General features: G+C 48.5%; 2 protein-coding genes across 2 annotated transcripts in view; both read right to left on the reverse strand.

The window, feature by feature from the left end:
* The window catches only part of LOC103749197 (optic atrophy 3 protein homolog), a 56,997-nt gene extending 52,924 nt beyond the window's left edge, over nt 1–4,073 (reverse strand). The window contains exon 1 of the mRNA XM_008852041.2: nt 3,842–4,073. Coding sequence (XP_008850263.1) covers nt 3,842–3,983 — 142 coding nt within the window. The 5' untranslated portion in view covers nt 3,984–4,073. The remainder of the gene's footprint in view (nt 1–3,841) is intronic.
* Nucleotides 4,074–11,280: 7,207 nt separating this feature from the next.
* The window catches only part of Gpr4 (G protein-coupled receptor 4), a 16,092-nt gene continuing 11,322 nt past the window's right edge, over nt 11,281–16,050 (reverse strand). The window contains exon 2 of the mRNA XM_008852042.2: nt 11,281–13,214. Coding sequence (XP_008850264.1) covers nt 11,380–12,441 — 1,062 coding nt within the window. The 5' untranslated portion in view covers nt 12,442–13,214 and the 3' untranslated portion in view covers nt 11,281–11,379. The remainder of the gene's footprint in view (nt 13,215–16,050) is intronic.

Consider the following 16,050-nt stretch of genomic DNA (forward strand, 5'->3'; position numbering starts at 1 on the left):
AAAAAAAATACTGATCGACTCTGAAAATGCCCCAGGTCTTACAATCTATAATATTCAACCTAGACATAATGCTTTCATAAAAATAAGCACTGGAGCTGGAGAGATGGCTCAGTGCTGGCTGCTCTTGCAGAGGACCTAGATTCAATTTCCCAGCACCCACATGGCAGCTAACAACCATCTGTAACTCCAGTTCCAGAGGAATGTGACATCCTTTTCTGACCTCTTCAGGCATTGCACAACACAGGTGCAACTCACACACAAGCAGGCAATACATGCATACACATAAAAATAATAAAAATAAAAATAAATAAACAAACATGTCCCTCTCACTAATATGCAAATTTGCTTCAGTCATTAATGAATGGTTAAAATAACAGCAAAGAATTGATTAAAACTAAGTTTCTTTATGACTTATTATCAGTCAACATTCAAACTGTGTATGAATTTTATACACCTATATGCACAGGGTACAAAAAATTTCTTAGGGGCTGGTGAGATGGCTCAGGTGGCTCAGCAAGTAAAAGCGCTTGCTGCCAAGCTGTTCCCACAAACCCAAATGGTGGAAAGTACCAACTCTCACAAGTTGCCCTCCAATCTCCACCCTGCTGAGGATTTAAAAATTTTAAACCTGGGGGCTGGAGAGATGGCTCAGCAGTTAAGAACACTGGTTGTTCTTGCAGGAGACCCGGGTTCAAATCCCAGCACCCACATGGCAGCTAACAACTGTCCGTAACTCCAGTCCCAGGGGATCTGACGGCCGCTTCTGACCTCTGCAGGCATTGCACGACACAGGTGCACTTACCTACATGCAGGTAATACACACAAACACATAAAATAAAAATAATAAAATTTTTAAAAAAATTTTAAACCAAGACCCAGGAGAAAAAAAAAAAATCTCTACACTATCTGACCTCTCCACTCACTTCCTGCCTAGACTACAGCAGGGGTCTCCTCCCTGCATTTCACCCCCAACCTATGACTGCCAAAGGATCTATTCAAAGAACTCAGGAGCTTGGCAAGGGAGTGTGTGCCTTTACTCACACAACCAGGAGGATCTTTGTGAATCTGAGGCCAGCCTGGTCTACACGGCATGTTCCAGGCCATCTGGGGCTACATAGTAAGACTCTGCCTCAAAACAAACAAAGAAACAAAATAACTTGGGGGGCTGTGGGTGGTGGTTAAAAGGCCCTACCTTTCCCTGGGGAGACGCTATAGTTAGTGGTTGTGGCAAATTCTTCAGTGGTAGGTGCTGATGTACCCACACTTGGTAAATAACCCCTCACTCATGCACATGCAAGCAATCCTCACTAAACTCAAAGCAGCAAAGAAAACAAAAGTCATCAAAGTAGAGACAGGGATCAGTGGAAGTGGGCAAACAGCATACAGGGTAAAAATGGTCTAAATATATTATGCACATGTATGAAATTGTCAAAAACATCAAAAATCAAAAGCATATAGAGATTGATATCAAAAAGACTGGGTGGGTGGCGCATGACTATAAACCCAGCACTTAGGAGATAGATACAGGAGTTTCAGAAGTTCGAGGTCATGTTCAGGTACACAGCAAGTTTGAGGCTAGCCTCAAGGTAGCTACATGCTACCATGTCACAAAAATTAATCAATAAAACATAACGCAGGGTTGGGGTGTGGCTCAGTGGCACAGTTCTTACCTAGCATGCACAAGACCCTGGGTTCCAACCCCACCGCCAAACACACACACACCCCTCAGATCCTGTCCCCCTCATGCTCAGAGCCCTCTAATGAATGCTGCCCCAAAGTAAAACAGCAGCATCTACGGTGGCACAGACCCTGCACCAGCTCCCCCTGCTCCCTGCTGTCACTGGTTTCCTCCATCAGACACATGAGGCAGACACATGAGCACTTCCAGCTTAAGTGCTCTCCCTCTGATACTGACCGTCCTCCTCCCGCCCTATCTACCCTTCCAGCTTTCTTCCAAATGCTTTTTTTTTTTTTTTTCCTTCCAGAGCCGGGGGTGATTACTAAAACATTAGACAAACTAAAACAAAGACTAGAAGAGAGAAAACGCTATTTTAAATCTCAACAAGGATGGTTTGAAGGACTGTTCAATAAATCCCCTTGGTTCACACAGACTTCATATATGTGTATGCTTTTGTTTCTGGTTTTTGAGACAGGCTTCACTATGTAGCCCTGGCTCTCCTGGAACTCACTATGTAGACCAGGTTAGCCTCCCAGCTCTTAGAAAGGAGGAAGCTAACCAGGCCTGGGAGTCCAGAGTCTAACACTAGGCTGTGGCACAAGCGTCCAGTGTGTGCTTGAGTGTGACTGCAGCCGGTTACTGCCTGCCCCAAGGCCTCAGTTTTTTAATTCTGTAAACTGGAAGAGGTCATTCCCCATTTCTGAACCAAGGAGAAAATGGTTGAGATGGTCAGAAGACAGAGTTGCTGTGAAAGCACTCTGGTAACCGACATGCAACACTTCCTTGCTGGTATGTCTTGCTATGTTTGTTTTTTGTCTGGTTGTTATTTTTTCCAGACAGGGTGTCACTCTGTCCAGGCAATCTTGGAACTCACTATGTAAACCAGGATAGCTCTTAACTTGCAGCAATTCTCCTGCCTCTGCCTCCCAAGTTCTGACAATTCAGGCATAAGACACCACGCCCAGCTGTTTCCTGTTGTGTTTTGTTTTTGAGATAGGGTCCCCGGCTGGCATGAAACTAAGATGACCATGCCTGCCTCTGCCTCCCGAGTGCTGGGATCAGAAGCATGCACAGTCATCCTGGGTGTTTCTTGTTTTTTGGTCTTTTTGAGACAGGGTCTCCCTGTAGCCCCAGCTGACCAGGAATTCACTATATAGACCAGGCTGGCCTTGAACTCACAAAGCTCCACCAGTCTCTGCCTACGGAGTGCTGGGATTAAATGCACCACTACACCCAGCTGTTTCTTTTTCTTTTTATTATTATTTTATTTTATGTGTATGAGTGAACTGCCTGCATGTATGTGAGTGCACCTGTGTCGTACAATGCCAGGGAGTTCAGAAAAAGGTGTCGGATTCCCCTGGAACTGGAGTTAAGGACGGTTCATAGCCACCACGTGGGCTGTTATCTCCTTGTGCCCAGGCAAAGGCCTGCACAGTGTGTCTACCGAACGAATGCAAGGGGTATGTGTCAATTCCCATATAACACGGATGATCAACTTTTCTTTTTCTTGTATTACTGTCTTACTTTGTAGCACTGGCTGGCCTTGAAATCACTATGTAGACCACGTTAGTCTCGAACTCACAGAGATCCCCCTGCCTCTGCGGAAAACACGAATATATGTCCATTGGCGTTCAATTCCTTTCGCCCGATCGCAAGACTCCAGATTCCACTACCATCATCATTACGCTCAACGTAGGTCCAAAGTAAAACTAGGGCACAACCCATGTTCTAAGATATACAAGCACCCATACACACACCTCCCAGGGCAGGAGGGAAACTGAGGAACGGGGTGGGGCTTCGAAAGCAAAGTCTCACAAGGATAGCGAGGCAAAGGACCTCAGTCGGATTTCTTCTCAGTCCCGCCTCCAACGTCTCTTAACAGGAAAGCCCCGCCCAAGTGGCTCCCATTCCTGGCCCTATTGGCTCGCAGAGACGTCAGTCTACACAAGCTCTCTTCCTTATTGGCTGACACCCGAACGCACGCCCGTCATCGCTATCGGACGAGACACACGCCCCTCTCCCAGGAAGCCTCCGTATTGGCTGCCGGGTTTTGCCGGTTCGTGCCGGGATTGGTCGGCTTCGGAAGTCGACTTCCCCTTCGGGGAAGCCACTAGAGAGGGGGTCGGGAGAGGAAGGGCTGGAGGGACGTGGGGTTAGACTCACGCTGGGCCGGTGGGAGGCAGATGTAGGTCTTGAAGAACTCGCTGCGGCGGGCGGCCTCCTTGATGCGGTTGGCCAACGGCTTGCTGACCTGCCGGACGCCCAAGTAGAGCAGTTTCGCCATGGGGAACGCGCCCACGACCATCTTGGCGGTCGCAGCGGGCACGCGCAACCTTGCGGACTGGGCGGGGCGCCTCCGAGCTCGTCTCTCCTCCCCTGCCCGTGCGTGGGCCGTGCGTGCCCGCGTACGTGCTCGCGTACGTGTGGACGAGCCTACGTATTGCGTACTTTCGGGGCGGGGAGGTGACTGCTGGGGCGCTCCCTGACGTCGCCGCGTCGACGTCTCGACGTCCGGTCGTTGTCTATGCAAATATGGGGCGGAAGTCAGGCGTCAGTGGGCGGTGCAGTTAAACGGCCGCTCTCGGCAGCGTGGATGGATTCCTAGTCCCGCTTTAGGAGACGTTGTCTAGTCCCGCCTTCAATGACGTCACCGCGTTCTTGCGTGATGTCACGTACTGCCCAAAGGAGGCTTTTCGTTAGTACCAATTAAATGCACTGAGTGAGTACTCAGTAGCTTTCCAACGCGGGTTAGAGCGCTCACTGGGGAGGAAGAGAGACTCACCACCTAGTCACCTACTTGGCCTCTACTCTGAAGTTGGAGTGACTCAACTCCTCCGGAAATCACTCTTTTTTTTTTTAATATTTATAATTTTTTAAAAAATATTTTGTCTGTATGCGTGCATTGCCTGTATGGTAAGTGCACCCATGTCGTGCAATGCCCGGAGGACAGAAGAGGTCGTCGGATGCCCTGGAACTGGAGTTACCGAAGTTGTTATCTGCCATGTGGGGATTCGAACCTGTGTCTTCTACGACAAGAGTCAGTCTTCTTACCCGCTGAGCCATCTCTTCAGCCCCACCATTTTTTTTTTTTTAAACTGACTTTGGATTTTGATTTTTTGAGACAGTCTCTCTGTAGCCCCGTCTGACCTTGAATTCATTATGTAGACCAGGCTGGCCTTGAAACTCACAAGAGATCTTCCTGCCTCTGCGTTCCAAGTGCTGCTGGGGTTAAAGGTGTGCACGACCAAGCTCGGCTGGCTCCTTCTCGGTTTTGTTTGTTTTTTTTTAAAGCAGAGTCATGTAGTCCAAGGTGGCCCCACACTAACAATGTAGAGGCAATCCTCCTGCCTGTACCTCATGAATGCTGGATATTACATGTCTGCGTGCCCAGCTTGGGCATCAGTATTCCTGTGTGTGAAATGGCACTCATGATAGCCTTATAATAGGGTTGTGTTGTGAGGCTTGCCAGAGATGGAACCAAGGTATTGTACATCTTAGGCAGTTGCTCTATGCCTGAGCCACACCCCCAGTCTTCACTAGGGGATTCTAGGCAGATGCTGTATCACTGAGTGACACCCCCAGCCCCTCACTGGGAGATTCTAGGCAGGTGCTCTACCACTAACACTCCCAGCACCTCACTGGGGGATTCTAGGCAAGTGCTCTACCACTGAGCCACACACCCCCAGCCCCTCACTGGGGGATTCTAGGCAGGTGCTCTACCACTGAGTGACACCCCCAACCCCTCACTAGGGGGTTCTAGGCAGGCACTCTACCACTGAGCCACACCCCCAGCTCCTCACTGGGGGATTCTAGGCAGGGGCTCTATCACTGAGCCATGTCCCCCTGCTCTTTATTGGAGAATTCTAGGCCAAGCTTTGTGGCTGAGGTGCATCTGTAGTTGATTCAGGCTCCTGAATGTAAAACTCAGGAAGTGGAGGACTGGAGAGATAGCTCAGCCGTTAAGAGCTCTGAATGCACTTGCAGAAGACCAAGGTTTGATTCCCAGCACCCACACGGTGTCTAACTGTCCTTAACTCCAGTTCTGGGGGAATTTGATACCCTCTTCTGACTTCCGAGGCATTGCAGGAAACAGTTACACTCACATATGTGGAGACCTAAAGGCCCCACCTTGCAGAGGTCTGGGAGTAAGTTAGTTACTGGGGCTCAGCCTGACTTGTTTTAAAAGTCTGAAGGATACTTGCGCACGGGGGGAGGGGGATTTCCAGATGCCTTTATCAGCCTTTATCAGCTCTGTAATACCTGCAATAAATGAATCCCTGCTTGACTAGGCTACCTGTTGCGCCTGAGTGTTCCCGGTACTGGGGGTGGCATGGGCTGGCGAATGGCGTGCTTACTCATCCCCAATCATCACTGCGCAGGGGTTGCTGGTTCGAACCGCCCGGGTGCACTCAAATAGATGCAGGCAATACACCCATACATATAAAATAATAATATTTTTAAAAAAGGAGGCTGAAGAGACAGCTCAGTTATGAGCATTTGCTGCTTTTACAGAGGACCTGCGCTCAGTTCCCAGCATCCATGTTGGGTGGCTCACACCCACCTGTAACTCCAGGTCTGGGAGCTCTTGATGCCTCTTCTGGACGCCATTGGCACCTGCACTGATGTTCACAGACACACAACACATAATTAAAAATAAATCTTTTTGAAAAGCTCAAGAAATGAACCACGTTATAAGTCGAATTTACTGCTGGGAGGCACGTGCTCAGTTTCCAGGCCTGCTTTGGCCCCCTTCTCCCACTGTCCTTATAACCAACCAAGAAACTAGTCCTCCAAACTACGGTTTAGGAAATAAAAATATTTATTGGCCTTACTAACAGAGCATATGATGGTGGTGAGGTGTTATCTACAAAGAATGAGCACCCTCAGCTGTTTTGTTTTTTTTTTTTTCCTATATTTTTGGTGGCTTCCAGACCTTTGGCCACTGGCCTAAGATGGTGAAGCGCCCTCTTCATCTCTCACTTCCCCTGTGTCCATCCTTAGTCCCCCCCCCCACCATGTAGTTAAGGCTGGCTGATTGGGTGGGAAGGGTGAATGTCTCCCTCTGACCCTCCTGTCCTACAGAGTCTTAGGGTCCAACCAGTTTGAAGTAAGCAGGGAAGAAGCTAGAGAAGAAGACATCCATCTGTTGCTGGTCATTCGGAGGCCAAGCCTGTCTAACACGTGAAGTGCTTGGGATGGTACGATTCTCCAAGATGCTTTTACCAGCATCTGTGTATTATTCTGTAATTCTACCCAAAATGCCAACCAATCTATCCTTTTCCTGAGTAACTGACCAAGAGACTGAGTCAGAGAGAGGAGCAGGGGGTAGTGCGAGGCACCTCAGCCTCCACAAGCTGGTGACCCTGCCCCGCATTTCGGCTAATAAAACTGGTTCTCAGGCGGCCCCACTTCCTCCTTTGGAGGGTGAAGGTCCCCAGGGAACTGGCTCAGGAAAGGGTTCTAAGGACACATTCTACATTGTCCTCCCTTACCCAGCAGGGAGCAAAAAATCATATAAACAAAGTCAGGACTGTGTGGAGAGAGATTCCTGGATGGTGGCGTGAGGGTGGGTCATTGGGAGACCGAAGGGACCGGAAGGCGGAGGAACAACAAGGGTGGTGACTAGGAAGAGGGAAGAATTTGTGACACAGCCACGGGACCCTGGGCTCTCTCAGTGTCTTTAGTCACCTTCCCACGCTAAAAGGTACAACAAGAGGGGGCTGGGGATATAGCTCAGTTGGTAAAGTGATTGCCTGCATGTGGAAGACTCTGGTTTTTGTTTTGATTTTTAAATTTATTTTTATTTTATGTGTATGAGTGTTTCACCTGCATGTAAGTGCATCTGTGTCATGCAGTGCCTATAGAGGCAAGAAGAGGGTGTCGGATCCCATGGAACTGGAATTATGGACAGTTCTTAGCTATCCACGTGGGTGCTGGGAACTGAAGTTGGGTCCTCTGCAAAAGCAGCCAGTGCTCTGAACCACTGCACCATGTCTCCAGCCCCAAGACCCTGTGTTTGATGCCCAGTACCAGAAAGAAAATCTGTGGTCAAACAGTCTGTCATCTACTTCACAGATCCCCCTTCCCATTTTACAGACTGCCCAAATGTCCAAGCTCCCAGATGTAATCTGCGTGGAGTCGTGGAGTCGACACTGTGATGTCTAGGGAGGGTCCTGGCCCAGAGCCGTCTTCTGAGCCCTGTGGTAGGAGGCCAGGGCCCAAAAAGCTAGATTGCCAAGGATGCCCAGTAAAGGTTTCAGAAACTTCTACTAAGCTTGTACCTGGTTCTTTCCAGCATGACCCTCTGCTGTTTCTTTAGGTCTTAGAACAGCACCTGACACGTAGGTGCTCAATAAATTTTGTTTTGCTTTCTTTTGTTGAGAAGACAAAGTCTTGCAACGCACTCTGGCCTTGAACTCACGATCCTTGGGTATTGGCCTCCAGAGGGCTGGGATTAGAGTACACCATGTTGGGATGCTCCCCTCTCCTGTATCCCCAAGTCCCGGCATTTCTGTACTCCCTCCACCCTCTACTCCCTCTCACCCTCCTCCACAAAATCATTTTCCTTGCTAAGTGCATTTTACCCCCAGGCCTCTCTTTAAGCCTCCTCTTCCTTTCAGAAGGGTTCCCTGGAACTTCTGGAAACTTCTGGGACAAGGGTGCGTGTGTTAAGGGGATCTTCTCCTCTCACGGGCCTGTTTCTACACCATGGGGAGAGAGAAAGATGGGGGCAGGGGGCACACTGGCCAGGCTGGGCACTTCCTTCTGCCCTCCCTCCCATTGATGGAACCACAGCCATCCGGGTCACCCATGAGGCCACAGAGGGAAAGAGACACCATCAGCTAAGTCAGGCAGCCCCGGCCACCCTGGGGCGTGGGAATAAACAGAGATGGGGAGAGACAGGGAGCCCAGGCTGGCCCCAGCACTGACTTACCGACAGTAAGACCTTTAACTTTTTAGGCCACAGCCTTTTCACTGACCGGGCTGCACTAGGGCCTTGGCTGATTCCCAGAGGAGGCCCTTTCCGCTCAGTCCCCTTGGGCACCCTTTTCCCAGAATGGGCCAGGGGCTCAAGTTTCACAATCCTATGGGCTCCTGGGCTTCTTCCTTCAAAAAAAAATCCTAAAAACTGATCTTGCTGGGTATGGTGCAGGCCTTTAATCCCAGCACTGGGTGACACAGAGACAGATCTCTAGTTTTGAGGACAACCAGGTCTACATAGTGAGTTCCAGGCCAGCTGGGGCTACACATTGAAACCCTATGTCAAAAGTAATAAACAAACAAGTAAATAAATGAAAGGAAAAAAAAAAAAAGATCTGGTTCTGGTGATGAAGGCCTGTAATCCCAAGTACTGGGGATACTGAGGCAAGAGGATCACAAGTTCAAGGCCTGCCCAGACTACAGAGTGAGCTTAGGACCAGCCTGGTCAACTGGTAAAGAATGTCTTAAAATAAGTTTAAGGGGTATGGAGGGATGGGACTGTGGCTTACCATAGAGCACTTCATGCACAAGTTCCAAGATTCAATCTTCAGTACCAAAAAATAATTTCTAGGGGCTGGAAAGATGGCTCAGCAGTTACAAGCACCAGCTGTTCTTGCAAAAGACCTGGATTTGGTTCTCAGCACCCACATGGCAGCTAACAACTGTAGCTCCAGTTCCAGGGGATCTGACATCCTCTTCTGGCCTCCTTGAGCACGATACACATGAGCACAACATACATGAAGGCAAAATACTCATACTCATAAAAAATGAGTAAATAATAATTTGAAAATCCATATAAACAATAAAAAAAATAAAGGGGGAGCTGGGCATTGTGGTGTACCCCCTTAATCCCAGCACTTGAGAGGCAGAGGCAGGTTGATTTCTGTGAGATCGAGGCCTTCCTGATCTACATAGTGAGTTCCAGGCCAGATGGGGTTACATAGTGAAACCCTGTATCTAGGTAAATAACAGATGATAGATGATAGATAGATAGATAGATAGATAGATAGATAGATAGATAGATAGATAGATAGATAAAAAGGGAGAAATGTCTTATGTTCCCAAGCTAATTACAAACTCAGGCTCATAAGAATCCCCTTTCTTGAGCTTCTGAAGAGCTGGAAGCTTATTTTTAATTTGTTAATCCTAAACTCCCAAGGGCCACAGGGTCATCCTCAGCCCCACTCAACACAGGCCTGGTATAAATCTCTGTGGACTAAATGAGAGAATTCATGAGTGTTCTTGTTGTGAGCCTCCTTTCTAAGCCTGCCCTGCTCACTCCTATAGGCAGTGCACCCCAGATTGTCCCTCACCTGGATTCAAACATTCTCCATTCTCTTCTGTCTCTATGCAGGACTCAGAGGATGCTATCAATGTAAAATCTCAAAATTGCTCTGTTTGCTGGATGTGGCGGTGCCCACCTGTAATCCCAGCACATGGGAAGCTGAGGAAGGAGGATGGTAAGCTAGAGGCCAGCCTGAGATACAGAGCAAGACCATATGTCCAAATACAAAAGGGAAGCAAAAGGAATGGTTCTGCCTGTCATTTTCCCCAGCTTGATGAGAGGTGATCCAAGGAGCTTGATGAGAGGTGACCCAAGGATAAACACTGACTCCCCAATCACTGACTCTCCTGCCAACTCCCCCACTTGACTCACTTTTTTTTTTGTCTTTTTGAGACAGGGTCTCCCTGTAGCCGGAGCTGGCCTGGGACTCACTATATAGGCCAGGCTGGCCTCGAGATCCACCTCTCACAGAGATCCACCTGTCTCTGCTACCCAAGTTCTGGGATAACGGCATGTGCCACTACACCCAGCCACATTTCTATTTCTTTACTGGAAACGGTCCTCTTTATTTATGAATTTTTCTGGGTTTTTGTGCTACTGGGGATTGAACCTAGGGTCACAAGCTTTCATGTACTCTACCTCTGAGTCATCACCCCCAGCCCACATTGGTGGATTCTAGGCAGGTGCTCTGCCACTGAGCCATGCCCCAGCCCCTCACTGGGGGATTCTAGGTAAGCAATTTCCTGCTAAATTGCATCCCCTGGCTTTCTTTCTTTTTTTTTTTTTTTTAATGTGTATGAGTGTATTGCCTGCATGTATGTGAGTGCACCTGTGTCGTACAATGCCACGGAGGTTAGAACAGGGCTTCGAATTCCCCTGGAACTAGAGTTAAGGACAGTTCGTAGCCACCATGTGGGTGCTAGGAATCAAACCCAGGTCCTCTGCAAGAGCAGTCAGTGCTCTTAACTGCTGAGCCATCTCTCCAGCCCCTCTAATTTTTATTTTGAGATAGTGTCTCACTCTGTGGTCTAAGCAGGTCTTGAACTTCTAATCCTCCTGCCTGAGCCTCCCAAGTGGCTGGGATTACAGACTGGTGCTGCCACAGCAGGCTCTTTCTTCTGTCTTTCTGTTAGAAACCAAATATGAGATTTAATTTTCTTGTTCCCTTGTCCAGGAAGCTCTCCAGGACTGAGTCCTCCTGTAGTAGCCCAAAAGGACAGTGTCCCTGCTGTGTGGTCATTCACCCAACAGGCCCACCTACTTCAAGTGAATCCTTATGGATCAAAGTGAGGAAGATGGCTGGCAAAAATACACACACCTTATTCTTTTTTTCTTGTATTCATATGAATAGTCACATGACCTTATTTACATATAATTTGCATACACAGAGCAAGGGGCCACAGGACTTGGGGATGGGGCTGTGCACTAGTGGAGCTCACTGGGCTGGTGGCAGTAGCACCTTCAGTGGCACCTGGTCCCCCTGGGTGACCTTGCCAGCGCTACTCCTTTTGGAGGTCAAAGGGGTCTCCAGGGTGAGGGAGGCGTTGGCCATTTCCTGGGGCTTTTCGCTGGCCAGGAAGCGGAGCAGGTTGTGCAGAGCCTTGGCCACATCGCTGCGGGCACCCTCGTTGACCAGACAGTAGAGGATGGGGTCAGCCACGCAGTTGAGGCTGGTGAAGGCCAGGGAGCTGTGGTAGGCGGAGAAGACACGCTCCTCAAAGCCGCAGTCCCAGGGCCGGCCCAGATAGACAGCGCTGCGGGACAGCAGGAGCACGTGGTAGGGCGCGAAGCACACCAGCACGATGGCGATGAGGCTCAGGGCCAGGCGCTTGATCTTGACCTTTTCCTGGCGCTCGGTGGACACGCTGTTCTGCACTGCCCGTAGGATGCCACGGTAGGACAGCAGCATGAGAGCCCAGGGGAACAGGAAGCCCACGAAGACACGGTACAGGTTCATCCACGCCACCCAGCCCTCCATGGGGAACTTCTCGAAACAGAAGGTGTGGTTGTAGCGATCGCGGAAGAGTTCATCGTGGAAGAGCGGGGCCGAGTTGGCGCCCAGCTCCGTGGCCCAGACCACGGAGCTGATGGCCACAGCTGTCTTGACCCGGCGCAGACGGGCAAAGCGCAGGGGATGCGCCACCGCCAGGTAACGGTCCACAGAGATGCAACACAGGAAAGCGATGCTGATGTAGATGTTGCTGTAGAAGATGAACCCGAAGAGTTTGCAGGAGCCAGGGCCGTGAATCCAGTTGTCGTGATGGAGGAAGTAGTCGACCCAGAGCGGCAGGGTGCAGATGTACAGCAGGTCGGCCACGCTCAGGTTCATCAGGTACACGCCCAGCTCGTTGCGCTGGCGCACCTGGCGGTAGGCCGCCCACAAGGCCAGGCAGTTGGTGGGCAAGCCCACCCCGATAACGAAGATGTAGAGGGACGGAGGGAACAGGTGGTCCACTCGAGAGTCCACGTGGCAGCCTTCCCACGTGCGGTTGACCATCCTGGGCGCCGGTGTTTGTGAAATGTTTCCCCTGGCCCGCTGGGGCTACAGGGCCACGGGGGGCGGGAGGCCATCGGGCCCCCCTGAACCCCCTCTTTGGAGGCTCAGGGGAGCATCACAGGAGACACAATCCACTGAGACAGATAAGGTCCGGGTGAGTTTTGGGGCAGGCTAGAGCAGGGAAGAGAATTTGAGAGGAGGAGATTCCAGCAGGGATGGAGGAAGGATACCAGGGGGGACTAAGGGGTTTGTAAATGGGGATGTTTGTACAAGCAGTCAGAGCATAAATAAAGATGGGGGCAGAGAAACAATGGGTGACGGTGAGGGCAGTGATTACGGAGGAACTGAAAGCATCAAAGTTGTGAGGACTTAGAAAGTAAGTAGGGCCATGATGAAGTGCCGGTGGAATGGAATGTTCTAGAAGCGTCAGGAAATAGCTTTGGGAAGATGCAGTTTAGAGTGCTGGCATTTATTTAGGACTACAGGAGACAAAGAACTCTGTAAGGTCACCAATAGAGGAGGTGGGGGGGTGATGTGTCTGTCTTAAAAGGGAAGACAAAGAGGAACTGGAAGGCTCCCTAGGGCTGGGGATTGTGGGAAATAATGTTAGGGAACAGGAAGATGAGTAAGCCCTGGAGTACCAGAGGATTGTGGGCAGAAGGAGAAGGTTGAAGGGGGCACAGAGGGGACTCAGGGTTGGTACTGGAGGGGACTGAGGGCTTGAGATGAAGATGCCCCTCTCATTACTATATTGAAAGCTGACGTCACAGGGCCTGTGGGGAGAAAAGAGGGTGGTGAAACAGATATGGACATCCTGACAAGCATCCCTCTTCCGCAACTCCTCCTCTTGCTCCTATGGAAGACAGACATGGACCCTTCAAAGAGTCTGCTTCAGTCCAACTCTAAACAACAGATGCCTCAAAACACAAGATTGAGGGGCTAATAGAGGGGCTTCCCAATGGCTTTTTGAGTCAGACACTCCCTGAAGCCCCAGATAGCCTGGAACTCCTATGTAGACCAGGCTAACCTCAATCTTACACAGATCCACCTGTCACTGCCTCCTGAGTGCTGGGATTAAAAATGTGAGCCACCCTTGTTGACAGTTGTGCTCATTCATTAAAGGAGGGCCATGCAGGGTCATTGGACCCTCATTGCATTATCCAGCCACTCTTCCCAGCCAACTGTATGTAATTGGACCCTAATCACACATGTCCTCCTGGATTTGGGGAGGGCTAAAGTATACAATCTGGGGAAGGCTAGGAAGAGAAGGCATGAGCCATGCCGGGTGAAGGCTTTCCAGTGTACATACCCTCAGGTCATACATACACCTCAGCAACCCCTCAGTTATCTCAGTAAGTAAGCTCAATAAATTCATCGGTTCCCCAGTAAAACTTAATCAAACATTGGCTTGACACTAGAACCTTAAAAGGGAATAAGCATTGCTTAGCATCCACAGGAAAAGAAGTCTCACAACAGATGGAAAATGTATTTGTTAATGCTATTATGTCTCATAATATTTTTTTTTGGTCTTTTTGAGACAGGGTCTTTCTGTAACCCCAGCTGTCCTGGAATTCACTTTGTAGACCAGACTGGCCTTGAACTCACAGAGATCCACCTGCCTCTGCTTCCCGAGTGCTGGGACTACAGGCATGCGCCACTACACCCGCCTTCATAATTATTTTTAAAAAAGAAAGAAAATGAAAATGTAAAAGATGTTAAAAGGATATGGGAATGGAGATATTTTCCAAAATAGAAAAAAGGAGAAAGCCTAAGCAAGTGATAAAGGTCTATGTAGGTTTGTTATGATATATAAAGGATGAGACAAAAATAATATACATATAATCTTAAAATGTCTATAGTCAAGCTGGGCGTGGTGGCACACGCCTTTAATCCCAGCACTCGGGAGGCAAGAGGCAGGCAGATCTCTGTGAGTTCAAAGCCAGCCTGGTCTACATAGTGAGTTCCAGGACAGCTGGGGCTACAGGGAGACCCTGTCCCAAAAAGACCCCCCCCCCCAAAAAAAACCAACCAAACAAAAAATGTCTATAGTCATAGTTTAGTCAACTAGTTTAAGGAACAAAATATATATCTAGTCAAAGTTTATCTGAGAATATTTGTTTTTTTACCCAAGCCTTATCTACATAGCACATGATAATTAAAAGTACCAGACTGGTGGAATTAACCTTACTGGATGTTTAACAGCCATAGTTTGAGGCCTATACTAATGTGGTCAGAGGGACTTAAAGGACAGTTTTTGCCCCTTGCCCTCCAAGGCTGACTAAGTTCAATGGGACTATGGAACAGCTCTCAAATGTCCTGTAACTGCAGTGAGTCACCTGTCCTCTTGGTCAGGAAAGAATGGAGACCTCACAAGATGGACTTGAACCAGTGTCCAGTCTACAAATAGGAGGGTCAACTCAGAGGAAACATCTCATTCATGCTTCCAAGTGAAGCCAGACATGGTTGACCTTTGACTTATCTTCACATAGATGGAACTGGTAAAAGAAAGGAGCCAGGAGCTCCTCCCAAGCCCATGTGGCCCCTGAGGAACAAATCCTCAAATAACCTGAAGTGTAAAAATAAATTGATTTATTTGGGCCAACTCTATGGTCTTAAACACCCAAAAGGAAAGTACAACCAAAGGGTAAAGCCATCAATATTTTTATTTAAGACTTCAAGGGATTACACTTCCCATACATTAGGCTTAAGTCTATATAAAACGTTATTTAGACTATTTCTCATTGATGACTTTGTTCCTAACTGGAAAGTGCTGCTTAGATGTAAGACTTCAAATCTTGGTCTCCAATACTGTAGTGCCCACCTGTAGCTAAGGGAGATAACCAGTTACTGTTCTGAAATGATGAATAAATTTATTTTCTCCCCCTATCTAAAGGCTTTTGAGAGGAAACTGACACTGATTCTAACCACTCCAAAAGCTATTAAAATACCTGAAAGCAAATCCTGAATCCATCACTCTAGAGTCCAGCTTTGGAAGACAAAAGCAAAATGAGGAGGAACCCAATAGAGGGATGCTTTTGGAAACCCTTGTCAAGAAATTCTAATGGACTCTCATGTGAACATTTGAAAATTGTCCTGTTCTGACTTTTTTCTAGTTCCCTGTCTAGAACTTGTAATGCTAATTACTCTTGCCTTTACTTCTCTTTCGGTGTGATAAGAACAGGAGACAGGAATTGCCTACGCAGTTAGGGTAAAAAGACCCCAAAGAAAAGTAGCCAGTTTGGCTAAAACTCACAGTGTCCTTGGGCCTCTTAGCAACATACTCTGTTCCAAAGGCCAAAAATGTTGAAAGTTTTTGGGAGCTTGTATCTAATCCTTAAAAGATTTTAGGGTTACCTCTTTAGAGGGGGGAATGTTAGCATAGCCAAAAGCCCCATAAAAATAGATCAATCAGTCAAAGAAAAGAAAGAGTACATGAAGTTATCAGAAAAAAAGTGATGGGGAGATATGGGAGGAGTTGGAGGGGAGGGAGTGGGCATGGATTTGATCAAAACACCTTATATGCATGTATGAAATTCTCAATAAATTATTTATTGTTTTAAAAAAGTGGGGCTGGAGAGATGGCTCAGTGGTTAAGAACACTGGTTGTTC

Source organism: Nannospalax galili, unplaced genomic scaffold, assembly GCF_000622305.1.
Source record: "Nannospalax galili isolate Female #2095 unplaced genomic scaffold, S.galili_v1.0 scaffold385, whole genome shotgun sequence".
Taxonomy (NCBI): domain Eukaryota; kingdom Metazoa; phylum Chordata; class Mammalia; order Rodentia; family Spalacidae; genus Nannospalax; species Nannospalax galili.